The sequence below is a fragment of the Colletotrichum truncatum genome (assembly GCF_014235925.2).
Source record: "Colletotrichum truncatum strain CMES1059 chromosome Unknown Contig_0009, whole genome shotgun sequence".
NCBI lineage: Eukaryota > Fungi > Ascomycota > Sordariomycetes > Glomerellales > Glomerellaceae > Colletotrichum > Colletotrichum truncatum.
This window is the reverse complement of record NW_027222406.1, coordinates 2,386,756-2,404,750: the sequence shown is the minus strand read 5'-3', so window position 1 is coordinate 2,404,750 and position 17,995 is coordinate 2,386,756. Positions and strand designations below refer to the sequence as shown.

General features: G+C 48.1%; 3 protein-coding genes across 3 annotated transcripts; 2 read left to right on the top strand and 1 right to left on the bottom strand.

Moving 5' to 3' along the window:
* Positions 1-268: 268 nt before the first annotated feature.
* On the bottom strand, positions 269-814 carry CTRU02_213186 (uncharacterized protein; the record flags this gene model as incomplete). Its single annotated transcript, XM_036721748.2, has 2 exons — positions 269-450; positions 721-814. 2 exons carry the CDS (start codon positions 812-814, stop codon positions 269-271), a joined length of 276 nt encoding a protein of 91 aa, XP_036586917.2.
* A 2,762-nt stretch (positions 815-3,576) lies between these two features.
* On the top strand, positions 3,577-4,823 carry CTRU02_213185 (nitrilase; the record flags this gene model as incomplete). Its single annotated transcript, XM_036721747.1, has 3 exons — positions 3,577-3,845; positions 3,922-4,099; positions 4,158-4,823. The coding sequence occupies 3 exons, from the start codon at positions 3,577-3,579 to the stop codon at positions 4,821-4,823; spliced, it is 1,113 nt and encodes a 370-aa protein (XP_036586916.1).
* A 335-nt stretch (positions 4,824-5,158) lies between these two features.
* On the top strand, positions 5,159-7,791 carry CTRU02_213184 (fungal specific transcription factor; the record flags this gene model as incomplete). The annotated part of the gene is made up of 6 exons (XM_070205991.1): positions 5,159-5,337; positions 5,487-6,205; positions 6,256-6,388; positions 6,461-6,880; positions 6,946-7,150; positions 7,243-7,791. The coding sequence occupies 6 exons, from the start codon at positions 5,159-5,161 to the stop codon at positions 7,789-7,791; spliced, it is 2,205 nt and encodes a 734-aa protein (XP_070060384.1).
* Positions 7,792-17,995: the final 10,204 nt, after the last annotated feature.

Genomic DNA, 17,995 nt, shown 5'->3' with positions numbered 1-17,995 from the left:
GGTAAGTTGATGTGGACCATTTCCTGCACACGAGCAGTATCGTCCGCCACGAAACGGAGTTGTTGTCACCACCATTTATCCACGTCTCCTGCAATACTTTTGCTAGTGTCTGCGTTAGTATCCCAGCCCACTGACCGCTCCTACTATGCTCCCACGCTATCTCCGTGCTGGTGGCAGCGCCAATGCGCACGGCATGCTGGTTGCCTTCAGCATTTGCCCGTGTTTGAGTTGGAAGCTGCCCCATGGCACGTAGTTGGGCGATGTGTCGTCACACGTTGGCATACTGTACCTTGGGTAGGTTGCGAGGCATTGATTCATCATCGGATGGGTCGCGGGCCATACGGCCCGAGTGACAACAGTCGAAGATGGCGGTGACCTTGCGGCCGCGGTCGGTGATGGCGCCGAGCAGGTACGTCAGTTCTACGTCGAGAGTGCCGGTGAAAGAGGACGCTGCATCCGATTCGGTGGAGTATGTGCTGGCATGAAAATCAACAGGCACAAGAAACTGATAGCGCCATGGACGTTTCTGGGGGTAAGTATGCTCGTTCTCGTCCGTCGGCCTCCTCGCTTTGTCCTAAACGATCACGCCGTGACCCGAGTAGTAAACGACCACGGTATCGTTAGGGGAAATGGCATTTATGATACGGTGCCATGCCTTCAGGATGCCCTCACGGGTGGCTTTATCGCCACAGCATCTTGAAGTTTCGAATCCCTGCTTACTGAGAACCGATGCCATGATCTTGACATCGTCCATCGGGCCGCGGAGACCTTGAAAGGGGCTGGCGATTAAAAGGGCGCGTTTCGTTGACGACATCGCTAATAGCTTGACGGCTCGTGAAGAAGGATTTGAGACCTGATTTTTGCCATGGGCTGCACCCTCCGTCTCAAATAATCAGTGTCTCTAAGTGGGAGAAATGACTGCGCTATTTTGTCGGATGCCAACCAACAGGACCAACAGATTTCTAGTTTCGGGCAGTTAACACACACGTTGTCGCAATATGGGCGGAGAGATGGACGGAAAAATGTTACAAATCGAGCTGTCGCGGAAGCATTACGCTATGCTACGCAAACCGTCCGCCTGGGTCAAGAACCTCTTGTATGGGCACCGTTTATCCACGCCGGTGCCTAATTTTCTCCTCATCAGGACCCTAATTGATTAGGACAAGCACAACGCCGTGGTTGTTTGATCAATATTGTACTGGATTTGGGGCTTAGCACTCCTAAAGCTGTTTAAATAACGGCGTGGTTTAGGTACATAAATGCAGCACCCAGGACGCGAACATGCACATTAAGTATGTAATTCCTCTGAAGCGTACACCATCGACTTTTTCTTATGCGCTCTTCTATTTGTATTCTCTTTCCCTAAGTTCAGTCGCTCTTTCACATCACGTACCGCCCGATTACTGCTTGTCTGCTTAGTTCATCATACTTGTGAACAACTTGCTTGTTGAGCCTTTTAGCATCGTCCAATTGATTGAAGTATTGTCAAGATATGCCACAATCTCAAATCTCAAGCTTTCTTGCAGCTATTGTCAGTTAATTTTCTAGGTCCTCCAATAATAGTGGTGCTGCTAATGTGTGACCATGGTAGATCGGAGTTAAAGTAGCGCTCCATTGTCTTGTCGAGGGTTTCAACGCCAGATGCTTGACGACGGATGGTCTCCAAGCAAGCAGATTTCATGGTTGAGCTTAGGCGGACAGTTGTAGAAGGCTCCACTGAGTGCTCATGCTTCTCAGGTGGGTTCCTGTAGGCGTTTTTGGTCAACTAGCTTATCCTTGCAACATGCCGAGTCTCAGTAGACGGCTTGATGTGGGGAGGTTATACATGTTTCATAACTTTGAGAGGCTTACTGAAGTGAAGACTGGGTGCCAGTCTCAGGCAGCATGGAGTCAAAAGATGCCATTTTGATGTGAGAGGTAAACGCCGGAGGTTTTGAGTAGTAGCTGCGTACAGTACACTGAAAGCAAATAGGATTTCCCTTCGGGATGATAGCAGACTCTTAAGGACTAGAAAAACAGCAAATCTGAGGGCTGGCGCTTTCAAGTCGACTATTCAAATGAGATTTAAATTGAAAGATGTTTTGATTTGTGCTGGCTTAAAATCGAGCAAGTTTTGTTGCTTTTTATTTATGACATTTGTGCATCCCAAAAAGGCTGATGGGAGCGGCCAGAATTGACTCCGTGATGCTTACGCGGAGTCCTCTTTAAAAAAAGGGGCCCGATAGGACTCATTAGGAGTCCTGTCCATACCTAACCACACTACATTCCGTTTCCTTCAATTGGAACGCCAATCACCATTGGTTCAACAGTTTTACAAGCAGTTCACCAGATGGGCGGGCAGTTGCCAAATTGGCGGAAATCATTTTTGTATGCAAATTGTGGCTAAGTGCCAAGTATTGATTGGGATAAAGTCACGACCATCGTCATTTATAGTAGGGAGCCGGCGAGCACGATGTTTTTGGAAAAATTGCCTATGTTTTTTTGGTGGTTCTAAAAATGCCTTTTTACTGCTTAGAATGGTGAAGTAGGTAGCCAAGGCTTTGCTGCTCTGTCTGATTCTGCCATGGGATTTGCGATATGTAACATGAGTATGATGCATAGGTACCACAATGCACGTCAGCATGGCTAATTTGAGTGGAGCTAGCTTTAAGCCTATAACTGCGAATTGGAGAATCTCAGTTATGAAGTCAGTATGCTTGACAGAAACGCATTATATGGTCAGTGGAGTCAAGAGAAACAGGGTGACAAGTAATTCCACATCCGTTACTGGTTGCTGATATTATTTTCCAACCAACAATTCTGAGATGACTAGATAGGGATGGCCAGCCATTGGTGCTTAAAGTGCCATTATTAACGGTGGTGAAGCATCCGAATTTGAGATCGGCAAGTAAAATCACGGTTATTTATTCTAGATTTAGCAAAAATGTGTGAAGATTGCTATAAACATTCCTGCCCTCCAACATAGCTACCGACTCGTTCTGTACCCTTTACCCGAAGATCCTGATTTATATGCCCATCTCACTATCAAGAAATCTGACCAACTGCCGACTTTACCAAGCCTTGTAATCAGTCCATGCAAGTGACAATCTGTTACTCCATCAAAACAAAGCCACAACGAACCAATACATTTACACCAAGACTTACAGATCTGGCCGTATCTTGCGGCAAATCAAGGTTCGCGATAAGTTCCCCGCGCGGGGCTAGACGCCCGAGTTGGCGGGGCCGATAGGGTAATGCTTAGCCGGCGCCAACCCCGGTCAATATGTACGACGTCCTTGCATGCTCTGCCCAGATTTAGCTGTACCGGCGAAGGCAGTGACCAGGGGTTTCAGTTTAGCGCTTTCCTTATTCCTCACGGATCTCCCATGTCTTGCATAGGGTAATGGTTAACCGGTAAGATCAGATGAGCTGCTTTCCACGCCGCCGGAACGGGGGTGATACGCGGGGAAGCCTGACAGTTGCAGGGGAGGATAATGCTGTTCCGGTGTCGTATAAGACAACTCCTTTGGTCTCTTGATGCATATAAGCAGCAAAGAGCCGACAAATCCGTGGCAGATAAGTAACCTATTGTTCCCAATGAGTTCAACATCAGACGAAGCCGTTACAGATTCTCAAGAATCATCATACCTGTCAATACGCCCCAAAGTGCCAGAAACCCCAATAAATTCCCATTTTGCGCAACTAGTCATGGCTCCAAAACTCAAAATTGCCGCTATTCAAGCCGAGCCTGTTTGGCAAGACCTTGAAGGAGGCGTCAACAAGTCCATCGCACTGATCGAGAAGGCTGCTAGCGAAGGTGCCAATGTTGTGGGCTTCCCTGAAGTCTTCATTCCCGGATATCCATGGTAAGTCTTGGCTCAATACCTTGAACTTTGTGCGCTGCAAGCTTGTTAGCAATTGTTTTAACATACGCCGGGAAAGGAGCATATGGGCTAAATCCCCGACTGATAACGTCCAATTCATGGATGAATATTTCCGCAACTCCCTTGTAAAAGACTCTGATGAGATGAAGCGCATTTGCGCCGCTGTCAAGGAGGCTGGTGTTTTTGTCGTGCTTGGCTACAGTGAAAGATACAGAAACACCTTATATATCGCGCAGGTATTTCCGCGACTCCTTTCCCCTTGCATACCGTGCATGATGCTTACAATTTCACTAGTCTTTTATCGACGAGAATGGCGTCATCGTTCACCACCGGCGCAAAATCAAGCCTACTCATGTCGAGCGCGCATATTGGGGCGATGGCCAGGGAGAATCTCTCCAGACAGTCGTTGCCAGCACGTCATATCCCGACGTCAGGATCGGTGGCCTCAACTGTTGGGAGCACACACAGACAATGCTGCGCTACTACGAGTACGAGCAGAATGTCGACCTGCACGTCGCCAGTTGGCCAGTCATCTGGGCCCATCCAAAGGATAAGAACGGTAAACCAGACCCCAATTGGCCCGGCCATATCACAGATGAGATGAGCCTGCGTTTTTCCCAGATTTTGGCTCTTGAGGGTGCGTGTTTTGTTATGGTTTGCACACAAATCTGCAGTGAGGAGTCCAAAAAGCGGTGTAGACTCGAGGACTTCGAATACGCCAATAACGATCCATCCCATGGCGGAGGTTTCAGCATGATATATTCGCCTTGGGGTCATGAGCTGGCTACGCGTCTTCCTCCTAATGAGGAGGGCATATTATACGCCGAAGTCGACCTTGCTGAGAAGGCAAAGGCGAAGCAGAACCTGGACATCGTGGGACACTACTGTCGACCTGATCAGCTCAGCCTTCGGGTCAACAGGCACCCTGCTCGACCTGTTCACTTTGCGGCTGACCCTTGAAAGAAGCAAGTATGGTAGTAGGACATGAAAGCAGAGATTGGGATTGGTGGCGATGGCTGATAAAGCTGTTCTAATTTAAGTTTGTGACAATTCATAGGATCCTAGTGGATATGCGGGGAAGATCAATGTGCACGGATCAATCAATCAATCCCTTGAGGCGGTTAGGGTAGCGGGGGGTTTCAGGTAATTGTGTGTCCTTAGGTTGGGTTTCCACACACCATTTTATCATCTGAACTTACTTTCTACACCTCGGTGAAGCTTCCATTGCCACCCAATACCCTCGCCTTCTTGACTCAGCAGTTAAGCCTCAATTAAGGGCGTGATAGTTGAAAGCCATGCCACAATCTGAGGAGAAGAAGAGGCAGCGGGTCTCGATTGCCTGCCTTGCATGCCGGCGGAGACGAATGCGCGTAAGTGATTACCCCACCGCTCGCCAGAGCTTCTCCCATTTCCGGGGGATTCAGGCCGGGTTGCTAAAAGTATCTCTTGGCGTCAGTGTGATGGAGTTCAACCAGTATGCGGGTCCTGCGTAAAGAGAGGTATTCAGTGTGAGTATCAACACTCGGAAAACAAACGAAGGTTGGTTAGCTCCATTCGACGTTCAAATCCCGCAGGCTTAGCAGCATACACACCTGGTGGCAATTGTTAATTCCCATTCCTCAGGCCGCCAAGCAAAAAATATGTCGAATCCCTACAGGAGAGGATACGTCTTCTTGAGGCCCAAGTGGTATCACTTGGCTCCCAACCATCGGCTGGTATTCTCGATCCACAAGCGGAGGAACCAGACGAACCTGAGCCTGAGGATGATGGTGCCGACGAAGAACAAGACCCCCTTTCCGAACTTACTGGTCTAGTTGGTCGTCTCAACGTGATAGATGATGGCCAGGTTCATTACTTCGGATCACAGAGTTCGTACAACCTCGTTCGCGAACCTCTGCGTGAGGCCGCGCCTCACGAACCCTCACGTCGGATGCAACGACAAGGTATGGCTGCTGCGGCGCAACTCGGAAAATTTGTTACTGTCACCGATGATCTTCAAAATCATTTACTCGAACTTTACTGGCGATGGCAGAACCCCTGGAACTATGTAATTCACAAGGAAACATTTCTGAGGAGCTTCAGAGGCGAAGATGCCGGGAAGTACTGCTCCCCTCTTTTGCTTTCAGCAATCTTTGCTATGGCTGCGCGGTACTCGGATCGCCCAGAACTCCGGTCCGACATAAATGACCCAAACACTGCGGGGGATGCTTTCTGTGAACACGCCAAAGTTCTGCTGCTCTATGAAAGCGAGGCCCCTACCATTACCACTGTTCAGGCTGCGTGTATTCTGGCTCTTCGCATCATGACAGACGGCCAAGAGGCTTTAGGCTGGTTGTATTCTGGTATGTTGCGCGCAAATACGCAGAGCACATCGATGACTTACGAGTTCCAGGAAACGCAACCAGAATGGCACACAATCTTGGCCTGAACCTGGATTGCTCGAAATGGGTCGCTTCAGGATTACTGTCAGAAGATGAAGCTGAGACGAGAAAGGTTACGTGGTGGGGATGCTATGTTGTTGACAAGTAAGATACTGTAGCCCATTATCCCAACTACGATGTGTTGCAGCTCAAACCGAGTGCTAACAAGGCCCCTAGACTCTTTTCACTCGGTCTAGGTCGGCCAAGCAGTACACCGAAAGCAAGCATTACTTGTCAGAAACCTAGCATTGACAATGCAGAAGAGTTTACGCCTTGGAAGCCAACATCTGATGAGGCTGATTACTCCCTGGGCGTCCACTCCCACATTTCATCAACGGCACATCATGTGTGCGAAACCTACACCATTGCTTGTGAAGCGATGGACATGATGTATTATGTCTCCTGCTACAACTTAATGTTTGCAAAGTTAACTCCTTGTAGATATGCTATCAACAGCAATTTGTCAACGCGGGAAATCGAAGACATCGTCAGCAAAACAGACGTAGAATTGCGATCACATTATCGCGCATTGCCAAGCTACCTCCGCTTGCCGTCATCGCCAAAAGTACCAATGCTTCCTCATATTTGTTTGTTCCAGTAAGAAGCACGCAAACTCATGCCAGGATTACCGTTCAGATAGCTGACTTGCGCTGCGAAAACAGTATACAATACCACGCCCATCTCATTCTTCTGCACAGACCTCTCCTGAGGAAGAAGAAAGCTAGGTCTGCATTAAGTGAGGGTGTATCTCCCAGCGACACCGCCGATGACAACGACGAATACGCCAACAAACACATGGAGGCATGTCGTCATTCAGCCGCAGAAATCGCAAGATTATTGCGGATATACAAGCAACAGTACTCTCTTGTGAGTTCCCCTCTGCCTCGGTGACACCTTAAGTGTGGTACCCTCGAAGCACACATTGGATGAGCAAATCCTAACCATGGAATCATGAGCAGCGCCGTATACCTATTGCCGCTGTTCACTTATGCTTCTCGGCCGTCATTATCCACCTCATCGACGCTCGACCCTCGAACCCGAAGAGGCAACTTGCGATACATCACTTGCAAATATGCATCGACGCGTTACGAGATCTCAGAACGGCTTGGTGTGCCTGGAGCGATCGAGCGCTGCGAGCAATACAGTTATTGGCGCGCGAATGGTATGACTGCGAAGATGTATCACAACTTCAATACTGTAGGTCTCCTCCGCAAACCGCCGAAAGCCGCGGCATGGGGCACCAGACCGCCGGAGAAGCGACTATGGGCGAGAGAATCGCAGGAAACGATTTGGACCTTCGTCAGCTGGGTTCCGGCAACGACGAACCTTCCATTGTTCCCGGTGTCGCTAGTCCTTTAGAGAACATCAGCCAGGTAGGGGCTGGGAACGAGCCAAACGCACTTGCTTTTCTATTTGATGATAGCACGACAGATCAGTATACGGATACTCTTGTTAGAGAATGGCTTGCTGAAAGCGGGTATGATGATGTGTTGAATATCGCTACCTAGTATACATGTAGGTAGCTGCGGAATGGGGAGTTATTTCATGGTTTAAGGTCTCCAAGAAAGAAACAGAATGAGAAGCGTTATGGATAGTAAGATCCTAAGCTAATATTATCGCGTTCAGAGACTCATTTAATGCAGCATTTTTTCTTGAATTGAATGTGCTGACTGCTTTATTACGAAATTTTAGGCGTGATTTTCCTCATCAGGCTAGATTTACCCAGATACTGCCCAACCTTCTTGGCACTGATTTAGGAGGTCTTTGACACCCTTTCAATTACACAATTCGGATCGGAAATGCTTCAAGGAACTAAGGCACAATCTCCTCTGGATGCAGATGGCGATTAAACGCATTGTGCTTCGCAACAGTGTAGTTACTATCTTCAACTGACGTCTCTAATCGCATTTGTTAAGCAGGCAGAGTGTAAGTAAGCCGTGTCCCAATCTTGCTAAGGCTGTAACGATAGCTTGCTCGGTAATGCGTCCTGTCAGCGGAAGGTCTCGGACCGATCGACATGTGCTGGCAGGCTTTGTGTTGGATAAGATTGCAGCAATTGGCATCCAGGACTCTTCGGCATGATTCTTCTCCCGTCTTGTGATTTTCTATTGGCTACACAGAGGACTCATCAGCAACAAGTCAAAGGAGTCACGTCTGCATGAGAACAGGTGACACGTAGCGGCAGCTGCCAAGATTCCGCATTTAGTATTTGACCAAGTTGAATACCACACCTTGCCTCAGGACCTGCTTTCTGCCTGTGGTCAGCTTCCCTTCGCTCCGAAGGCATGGACGGTGCTGTCACATCAGAGTGGGTCGCCACTGTCTACGAAAGGCTTCAGTATCAGCTTTTTGTCTTTGTCCATCTTGTTTTCATCTGGCTCGAACATATTATTCGAATCCTATACGGAAGCTCCCCAACCCGCAGTAAAAATAGGGGCCGCCGTCCCTATAAAAGACGGCGGCCACTTGAGGCGCCCAAATCGATTCCCGAAGGTCATGGTCTGGAATCATCTCCCCACTGGAGTCGATCGACTTTGGTAATGCTACCGAGCCATTGCCACAAGAACCATCATACGAACAGTTGATCCTAGATGAATTATGGGATTTTAGGAATTTGACGGACGATTTCTGCAATCCTTTAAGTCAATATTGGGGTCACTCATTTGAAGTCAATAATTCTGGCGACGCCCATAGCTTGCCCGTCTCGAATGTCATTAGTGGTGCAAGAGATAATATTTTCTCGGCAACTTCACTCCCCTGGGAGTCAGTCGATTTTAGCAGCACCCAACCGGAAACCAACCTCAATGCATTCCATCATACTTTAGATTTCAACCTCCAAAGACTTATCTTCACTCATCACACGCATAATGACGCCAATATGACTTCCAATGGCTCATATTCTCACGAAATCCCACCCACACAGCAGCCAACTTTAACACCCACGTCAACAATCGTATCGACACCTAAATCTGAGTCTCCAGCACCCATTCGACCACGCCAAAAATACGGTTGTCCACACTTCGGCTGTGACTACTCGTGCAACTTGCCAAAGGATCTTCGAAAGCACCGCATCAAACATATCAAGCCGGCTCAGGATGAATATCATCCATGCCCCAACCGCGGCTGTAAACGAAGTTTCCCACGCAAAGACAACTGTCTGCGGCATGCTCGCAATAGTTGCAAATTCAGTCTCTTAAAGTCACGCGATATTAACGAAAGCTTCCAAGGCGAGTGAGTCATTGCCCACAACAGTGACCCTCGTATTACTGAGTTGCTAGATCGACTCATCGGCTCGCTCTTTCCAGATCATAAAACAAATCGACCGGCAGATTTGGATGAGTTAATAAAGGTAGAAATCTATATCTACTTGACATGATCAATTAGCCAGGATACGGGTGTCTTTCTTCCATAACATGCTTCACCTAAGAAACAGCAAACAGCTTCAGATCTTCAGCCAAACAGTGGTGGAATATGAAAACTACATACGCTCGAAACTTTTTCTATTTTTATAACAGATGTGTTAGCTTTGGGCCGTTTTATTCCAAGTAGCGAGATGTCAGCCCAATTTTGGATTCAAAGAATCTATTTATTCTTCAATGTAATGGTTCTTACCATGGAGTAAGGCGTTTACATGGCTGGGATAAAACTTTTCTTTCAGCTATAGTGTTGGAAACTAGTCGGTGTACTGGTCGCATAATTCTAATGCACCCCTCAGATTAACCCGGTTGGAGCCTCCTAAGAATGTGAATATATCCTTTCTTTCGTACCATTTATCATGACATATTATTTCAGGCCAAGTTATTAATCATGAAGGTCGTCTTCTTGACTACTTAAAAGGGTGGCTTGCTCGGCAGTCCCCTACCTGCTCGTACAGGAAGGTCCAAGGTGAAATATTGGTAACAATGAACCCGTGACTCCTTAAAATCGCTTCGTATTAATAATAGCTTTGATGTATTAAGTGACTAGTAGATCTGTGTCCAAGTTGCTCGTTTGAATTCTGCAAGTGACGTACACGAGAAGACTAACATTTAAGAATAAATCACACACGTGAGTATGTGTAAGCCTATGACTTACTGACTGATACATGTCGATTAGCAGACCTGAAATGGTAGTTGCCCTAGTTAAGGCTTAACGCCTGGCTTAAGAAGCTTGTTGCTTTTGACCCGAAACAAACCCAGATTAAACCCCTGACGTAAGATTTCTCTGGAAAGTCATAAAACATCACAACTACGTGACGGTGTTAAAGAAGCTATCACGACTCCCTCGAAGACATCTCTGAATTTTTTATGATTGGCAGAGTCTATATAGCTTACTTCCCGCATTTCAAACCCTGAAGTTAGCCTACTGTCTAACCTGAACCTGAGGCTGTGTAAGGTTTCTCGGCAGTAAGATTGCCTTTCGGTTGTTCCTGCAGGTCCTGTTTAAAGTTTCACCAATTGCACGATTCCCTGATAACCTAGCTGAGTTTAATCTCAAGGGGGGGGGGGTTAAGAAGAATACTTAAAGGAATTTCGAGACGGACTACAGCGGAACTAACCTACTGAAATCATTTGATAAGAGTATGCTTTCTCTTCCTTTGGCCATAGGTCTCCGAGATGACTTCAGCTTCGTACACAACATGGATACCATAAAATCATCAGGAATTGTATACTGGCCGAAAGGCTGGGCCAGTCAAGATATAATGAACTTTCACGCGATCATCTGTACTGTTTTGTTACGACCCGACAGTTAACAGACCACTGACGACGACCCCGCAGGGGCTCAGCGGTTATAGGTTGATTGATTGATTGATTTATTCCTACTCGGTTATGAAGCCGCTCTTATGCCAGCAGCTATGCCCGGAAAGCAGGGTTTGGCAGGTAGCCGAAGCGTCGACAATGAACAGCGACGCCCCACTTCGCCCTGATGTTGCATCAGGGCCAGCTATCCCCAAGCTCCCCACTATGTTCTCTATTCTGTGTGTTTGTGCCCTCTGTTGAAGAAGTGTGTTGCTCTCCTGTCTGCTTTCTCGCTTTTGTGTTGCTCTCTAGAATGCTTGTTTTGCGTCCTCCTGCTTCGGTTCAGTTGGTGCTGGTAGCACCGTATCTGGTTCTTTGTACCTACAGTCTCCCCCCAGCGCTTAGCTTTGTCTCTTTGTTTTGTCCGTATCCTCCCGGACTTGTATGTGCCGTTTTCTCAGTTACATCTGTAAATTCTTTGTTGCCTCCTGCCGGGTTCCTATGTGGCCTCTTGTTTCTTGCCTGTTGACCACTATTGCCCTCCACCACATTGGCCCAAGGGTCTTCCACGAAGCACAATGCTCCACTGACTCCGACATGTTCGATTACTAGGTATGAGAGCTCCCGCACAGATTCCGCAGACATTGTCGCGCGTTGAAGGGACACCAATCCTTCTTCGCAAAAGGGGCGACAGGGGACCAGTCTGTCTGTGGTCTGTAGTATTGTATGGCATCGATCGTAGCATGCCTAATGCCTGGTGCTTTCTCCGTGCGGAAGGTGATACTGTTCTGTCGGACTCATCTTCGTCGTTGTGGGACGTTGCAAACTTTGTCGGGGGTGACAGGTGACCTAAAACCTGTCGGCGGCTGTTGTGTTGAAGTTGATTGTTTGGGCGCAGTCTTAGTGCTTCGTGTAGCGGCTTGTGGCTCGCTTGTGGTGGTGGTAATAGTGTTGTCTATTGATATGTCGTATTTTGCGGCTTGCTCTCAAGTTTTTCATTGTAGTCGGGGCGTGCTCTGCGGCCATCTTGGGCCCCTTTGGGACGTAGAATCAAGGCCGAGGATGGCATTGCATCGAAGGGGGCTCTGTGGCCGCGAGCACGCGTATTTGGGGCCGTTTTTGCTCCGATTTTCAAAAATTTCGTTCTCGCTGTTGTTGATGTTTTTTTTGTTCCCAGCGGTTATAGGGACGGCCGTCAGCCGTTACGTCGTAACAACCCCCACGGAACGGAAGAACTAGGATACAGGTCACGTGACGATAAGCAGGACCGACGGACGATAAGCGGTCCTGGGACAGGACCGACGGTGCCAAGGGCGGTCCATGGCGATGGACCGACGTCCTGGGTGTCGGTCCCCCAGGATCAGGAAGTGTTCAGCATGGAACCAGACTTGTATATAGTTGGGACTCGAGTCCTCTCGAGTCCTACCTTTCCTAGTTCTTCAGCAATCAACTTTGTGATTACCCTAACCGGTACTTTCAGCTATACCTAAGTGACGACTACTCTACGACTCTTGTTGAGGCCTTGACTGATCACCAAGACCTTTGAAGATCTACGATTCAATCGACCAGACCCCAGAACGACTGTTACTGTTGTCAATCCCTGGCTTACTGTTAACACAAACCCACTGTCAGTTAGCTGGCCGTAACATGTTTGCCCGCAGTATCTAACTCTTAGGCAAACTAGCGACATACTCGATCAATTCTCGGGAGAGAAATGGCAGCGTAATCAACATATCTTGTGGAGCGGGGTGGACTACCATCTAGTCAAGGAGTACGCAAACGAGCATGATGAGGAGACTCTAAAACCTGCTATGGGCCCTTTAATGGATCCAAAAAATCCAGCCTGTCTTAAGAAGAAAATGACCTGGCAGGAATGGGGAAGGTATATCAGGGGCGCAAGCGCCCTCTATTCATGGCGTATCTCACACGACCTGAGTACAACTGTCCTAACACAACCACCGCCAAATCGCTTAAACCCTTCTGGAAAGACAAATTATCAAGCGGTTGAAGAGCCCATCCTTCGGGGTCTTCTTGGTTCTCAGGCTGTTGGTCGGATCAGGGCTGTACATCCAACCATCCAAAAAGCCAAAAATTCGTCATATAACATCTGGCCTGTAGACGAAAAAGACTCGTGGATGAAGAAATTCGGATCAGAAAAGGTACCTAGCCACAAGTGGAGGAAAGTAAACGAAAAGACACGTACGTATAGGAACCTGGCTTCGCCATGCAGAAGTTAACAAGAAAGATAGCTCAGCCTAAGTGGGCTGTATGTGCCTCTATGCCCGAGTTTGAGAGCTGCGAGGAGAAAGAACCGCATCCCTTGGCATTGTTCTTTTATCTCTGTCTAGTATGCGTAGTATTTTCCGGACTGTCTATGATGTTTCCTATCGTCGTTTTGTTAATCACTACCTTTCGATCTGTATCCCGTCCTCGGCAGTATGTGGTCAACGTGGCGAAGCCGGCAACAGACGTTATTGTAGAGTTGCCGAAGCAGAAGGTGAATGACCTAGTGGCACTCACTGGAACAAACAAAACTGTTCATGATACTCCTGTTACGCTTGCCAATGCTATCGTTTCGAAGCAAACAATCATCAAGCCCAAGAGGGCTAAGATGAAAGTCAACAACCCGAAAGTAACCCAAAATACACTTTGTAAATCAGAAGGAACTCAGACCTTGAATATGGAAAAGGAAATTCCATTTTCCCTGGGAGTATCTGTTGGTACCCAGGAAAAGACCAAAGAATCCAACATCAAGAGAACAGTATTTACACCTGAAGGAAAGGATGGCAATAAGCTTGCCATGAACAATGAGAAAGCGAAGGAAAGTGCCAGTGTAACGGTGAAGGGGCTTTTCAAAGGAAAGGAGAAGGAGGTTGACAGTGGGAAGGGGAAAGTAATTGACAAGGGGAATGGGAAGGGGAAAGAAGTTGACAATGGGCCAAACAAAGGTGCTGCCAGTGCTTCTTCCAACAAGCCAAGCAGGGAGCTCTATAAGAAGAACACCAAAGAGTCTGGAAGTCAGGAGAAGGCTAAAAAGGTGCAGAAAAAGAAGGGAGTATGCGGTCCGTTGAAGGACGCCTTGGCTGAGCCGCGGCCAAGTCAACAACATGTCGTGCCAGAGACTTCGCAGAAGACGGAAACTGTCAAGAAAAAGCATTACAAAAAGAAAAAGAAGAAGAAGAACTACGAAAAGCCTGAGGATTCAAAAAAATCTCTCAACGGAGTTAATTGAGCCAGAAACGACAGTCGGATTAGGTCTCAAGGTATATGAAGATATCATGGGATTGGACACACAATCCACACGTTCCAACTCATATGGGAAGCAAGAGATTGAAATAAGAACGTGAAAGTGCTTCGGAATCAGTTAAAGTGGTCCTGAGAGCAGGAAGCCATTGCAATGCTTATGTGTGAAGGCTGTTGAATGAATGCAAATGATGCCCCAAATCTTGAGTAGAGAAAGCACCTCCTTAAATGATAATCTAGACATTGATTCCCCTCACGGCCTCGAGCTTGATCTTGCCTGGAATAGATATTTTGTATTTGTATGCTCTAAAATCTTATTCATCCGTGAGTATTAGTTGTTACATAGCAAGGTATGTGTTGTGAAGCTACAAGTATCAAGTAAATCTCTATTCCCATGTGCCTAAATGGACATTTGTAGAATGTCTGCAAGAAACTCAACTGATTTCTTGAGCACTAGACATGGAAAGGAAACGTAGTCAATTATATTACATTCAAAAGTTATTTCTGTTCACAGTCTCCCCTCCCCTTGATTGTTTGTTTCCTATTGAGTTGATGCCAGAAGGCGTCCAAGTCAATATCACTTGACAGACAGACTAGAAGGTAACCCTTAACACGAAACATAGCACAAGCTATGGGTATTCCAGCTAGTCTCTAGAGTCATGGAACTACTCCAATAGACCAAATCAGACTCCCAGATTGAATAACGTAGCCGGCTGTGAACAAGTGCCCAACCAGATAACCATCCAGTGACTTTGAATATACGCATCGTTGTACCCTTAGGCGTCATATCTCTTGGCCAGTCGTGTCTCTACAGGAGATGGAGAAAATTTCATCTCTGAGCATGAATCGGATGCAACCTGACGTAGGCTAAAGCATATCTGCCTGAGAAGGCCATGACAACGAGCTCAAGATGCCAACCGACAAGAACGAGGCGTTCCATCTCGATGTCTTCAACTAGGCTACAAGAGATTTTACGTCAATGGTTACCATGTCTCCTGATAATCACCACACGACCAAGCCCATAGGGCATACCTGACATGTGAAGGATCACCGCTGAGCTGAGGGACTTGACATCACAGCACCCCAGATCACCTCACAAGAGACCCCTATTCCCCAGATAACCCACACAAATTCTCCTCACCTCACCTCACCCATCGCCCTTCATCGACACATGCCGTTCCACAAAAACGCACATCGACATACGGCGATCATCGGCAGTCTCCTCTTTTCGAGCGGACGTCAGCGAGGCCAACCACATCAAGCAATGCAGAAAACACGAACAACTGGAGAGGGGGCGAAGAGTCTAGAACTACGAGGCGATCGCTGGCGTCATCCAGTATTATCCACCTCTCCCCCCTCTCTCAGGGTCCTTTTCTGGTGTGACAAGCATGGTAAGGAGCAGGATCGGTCTACACCCATTCACTTTTTGCGGCTTGCATCCGGAGGGGGGATAAGCAATCCAGGGCCCTCCTCATTCTAGAAACCCGAAACGTCCTCTTGCAGCTGCCTGCCATTGTATTTTGTACGCATCGATACATCCCCTCTCTTTGGGTATCAATCTCACACCCATCTACAGCGATTCTGTCGACATGGTAGCACATCATCGACGAGTTCTGCAGAAGGCGATTTCAGGTCTGGACAATGAGACCAGAAAGAACAACATACGTCGGGCGTGTCAAGATAGGATGATATTTCCCGACCCTCCATCTCGCAGTTACCTGAAAATCGTCCGAGTATTGCTTTTTGTTGGGAGTACCGGTACAGAAGGCAATACATTCGATACGACCCTACGGTACGGCATGGTGCGTGCTGATAGTCCCGTCCAGTTAGATGATACAACATGATGGAGAGGCAATTTGACCAAATCTTTTTAGAATTCGTTTGATAACAGAATTAAGCACATCAAGTACGGAAACCGATCTTCTCAACAAAGCATTGTTTTCCGATCACGCAAAGTAGGAAAATGCACAGCCTCGCGCAAAGCTAGCCGCCTCCCGGCCACGGCCAAGGAGAAGGGGGGGTCGGGAATAATGTACAAGGCCGAAACATAACAAACAAACACACACACACGCCCCCCCGAACCAGCCCCGACGACATGCACGCAAGGCAGCTGCTAGAAGGCCCTGCCAATGCTGCAGAAAATAGAGCAAGCCTTGCGCGCACTGGAGTTTTGGCCATGGTCTCATTTCCACCGACGTTGGCAGAGTTAGCGCTTTCATGGTACTCACAGACGGCGCACGCACGTAAAAAAAACGAAAAGACGCAAACTCCGCATAGGAGAACCCACTGAGGCGAGGTTGGCACATATTACCGTGCCACCCCTGGAATTCAGTCAAGTCTCCCCATGGCTGGCATGGGTGTGAGCTACGGAGTAGTCAAAAGTAGCGTTGATATTTTCGCCGCGTTCAAGGGCCAGAAGTATCCACATCGGGGGGCCTGATATGTGACGGTTGAGTGATTTGACGGGCGTGTCAGCTCAGTCCACTTCGTCCTTAGCCTCAACATGAACTGTCTGTCTCCATATAGTTCGTTACCTATGTGAGTGGAAACTGGATGAAAAACCGGGTCTTGCGGGGGTTGGGTTCGGGTTTGAAAGGGGGAGAGAAAAAACCGCATTAAAGACAAAGCGGTCGCGATATGTACAAACTGGCTGTGCTGATCTCCAATCTTGTTGCGGATGGCGGAGAAAGCGTGTAAGCCTATTATCTGGAGAACAAAACGGCCGGCTGGCTGGCTGGTTGGATTCGTCAGAGACATCGGACCCTAGCTGGGGAGAGATAAGACTTTTTCGTCTCAGTTGAGAGCACCGCAGAGCAACATATGCATGGCCACGGATACAGCACCAACAGCAAAACATGAGTGATTGTTCACAGCTAAAGCCCAGCAGCAGTACAAGGGAGGGGGTGTTGGGAAAATCACTCGCAGAAAAAACATGGGTTGAACGAGCAGGCAGAGAACGAGGATCTACATGTCCGTTCGCCTTTCCGTAGACCGGCAGCCCACACATCCACACAACCTCTTTGAGCTCCCCTTGGAGCAAACAGCAGCAGATTGGCAGAAGATTGGGTGGTGGTGGTGGTGGTAAAAGACTGAACCCCCAGTCAACATCTCCGCGCTTGCAACCTTGCCGCAGGACCCGTCCGCTGGGATCTTTTTCGCAACACTCTCAGCTGCAACTGCGGAGCCTCCATCGCATTTTGACACGGTCTAGACGTGGCCCATCAAATCCTACTTATTGCTGGGTGTTGCTCACCGTGCTTGGCCATGCCGTGGCTGCCGCTTGGCCGTCCTCGTCTGATTCACGGTCGACGCCCCCATTCACAGATCGACAGGCGTCCGGTTCTCGTTGTCAAATTAGGATATTTGTCCACTGAAAGCTTACGAATAGCTCCCGAGAACGCTTCATTCTCTTACCTAAACGCAATCAAGTATGTATCATGCTATCTCCAGCGGCGAAGACCTCCGTGGCCGGAGCGGCAGCGGGACCCAGATCGACATCTGCCTAGCAAGCCATGATTGAACATTTCCAAAAAGAATGAATGAGATGCAACGTTCTCTCGTTTAACGCCGGGGTCCCAATCTCCTGCGTGCATGGCGCCTGTAGCTCTGACAATCCTCGTACCCGCATCCGTACTACATAGTATGGCAGCCATGGTAGTATTAGTCCGAACGTGCAGGGGGCGAAAAATATGAAAGTATCAAAGAAATCTGCGAGTAATTCACCTTTGCACTGCGATATCATCTCATCCAT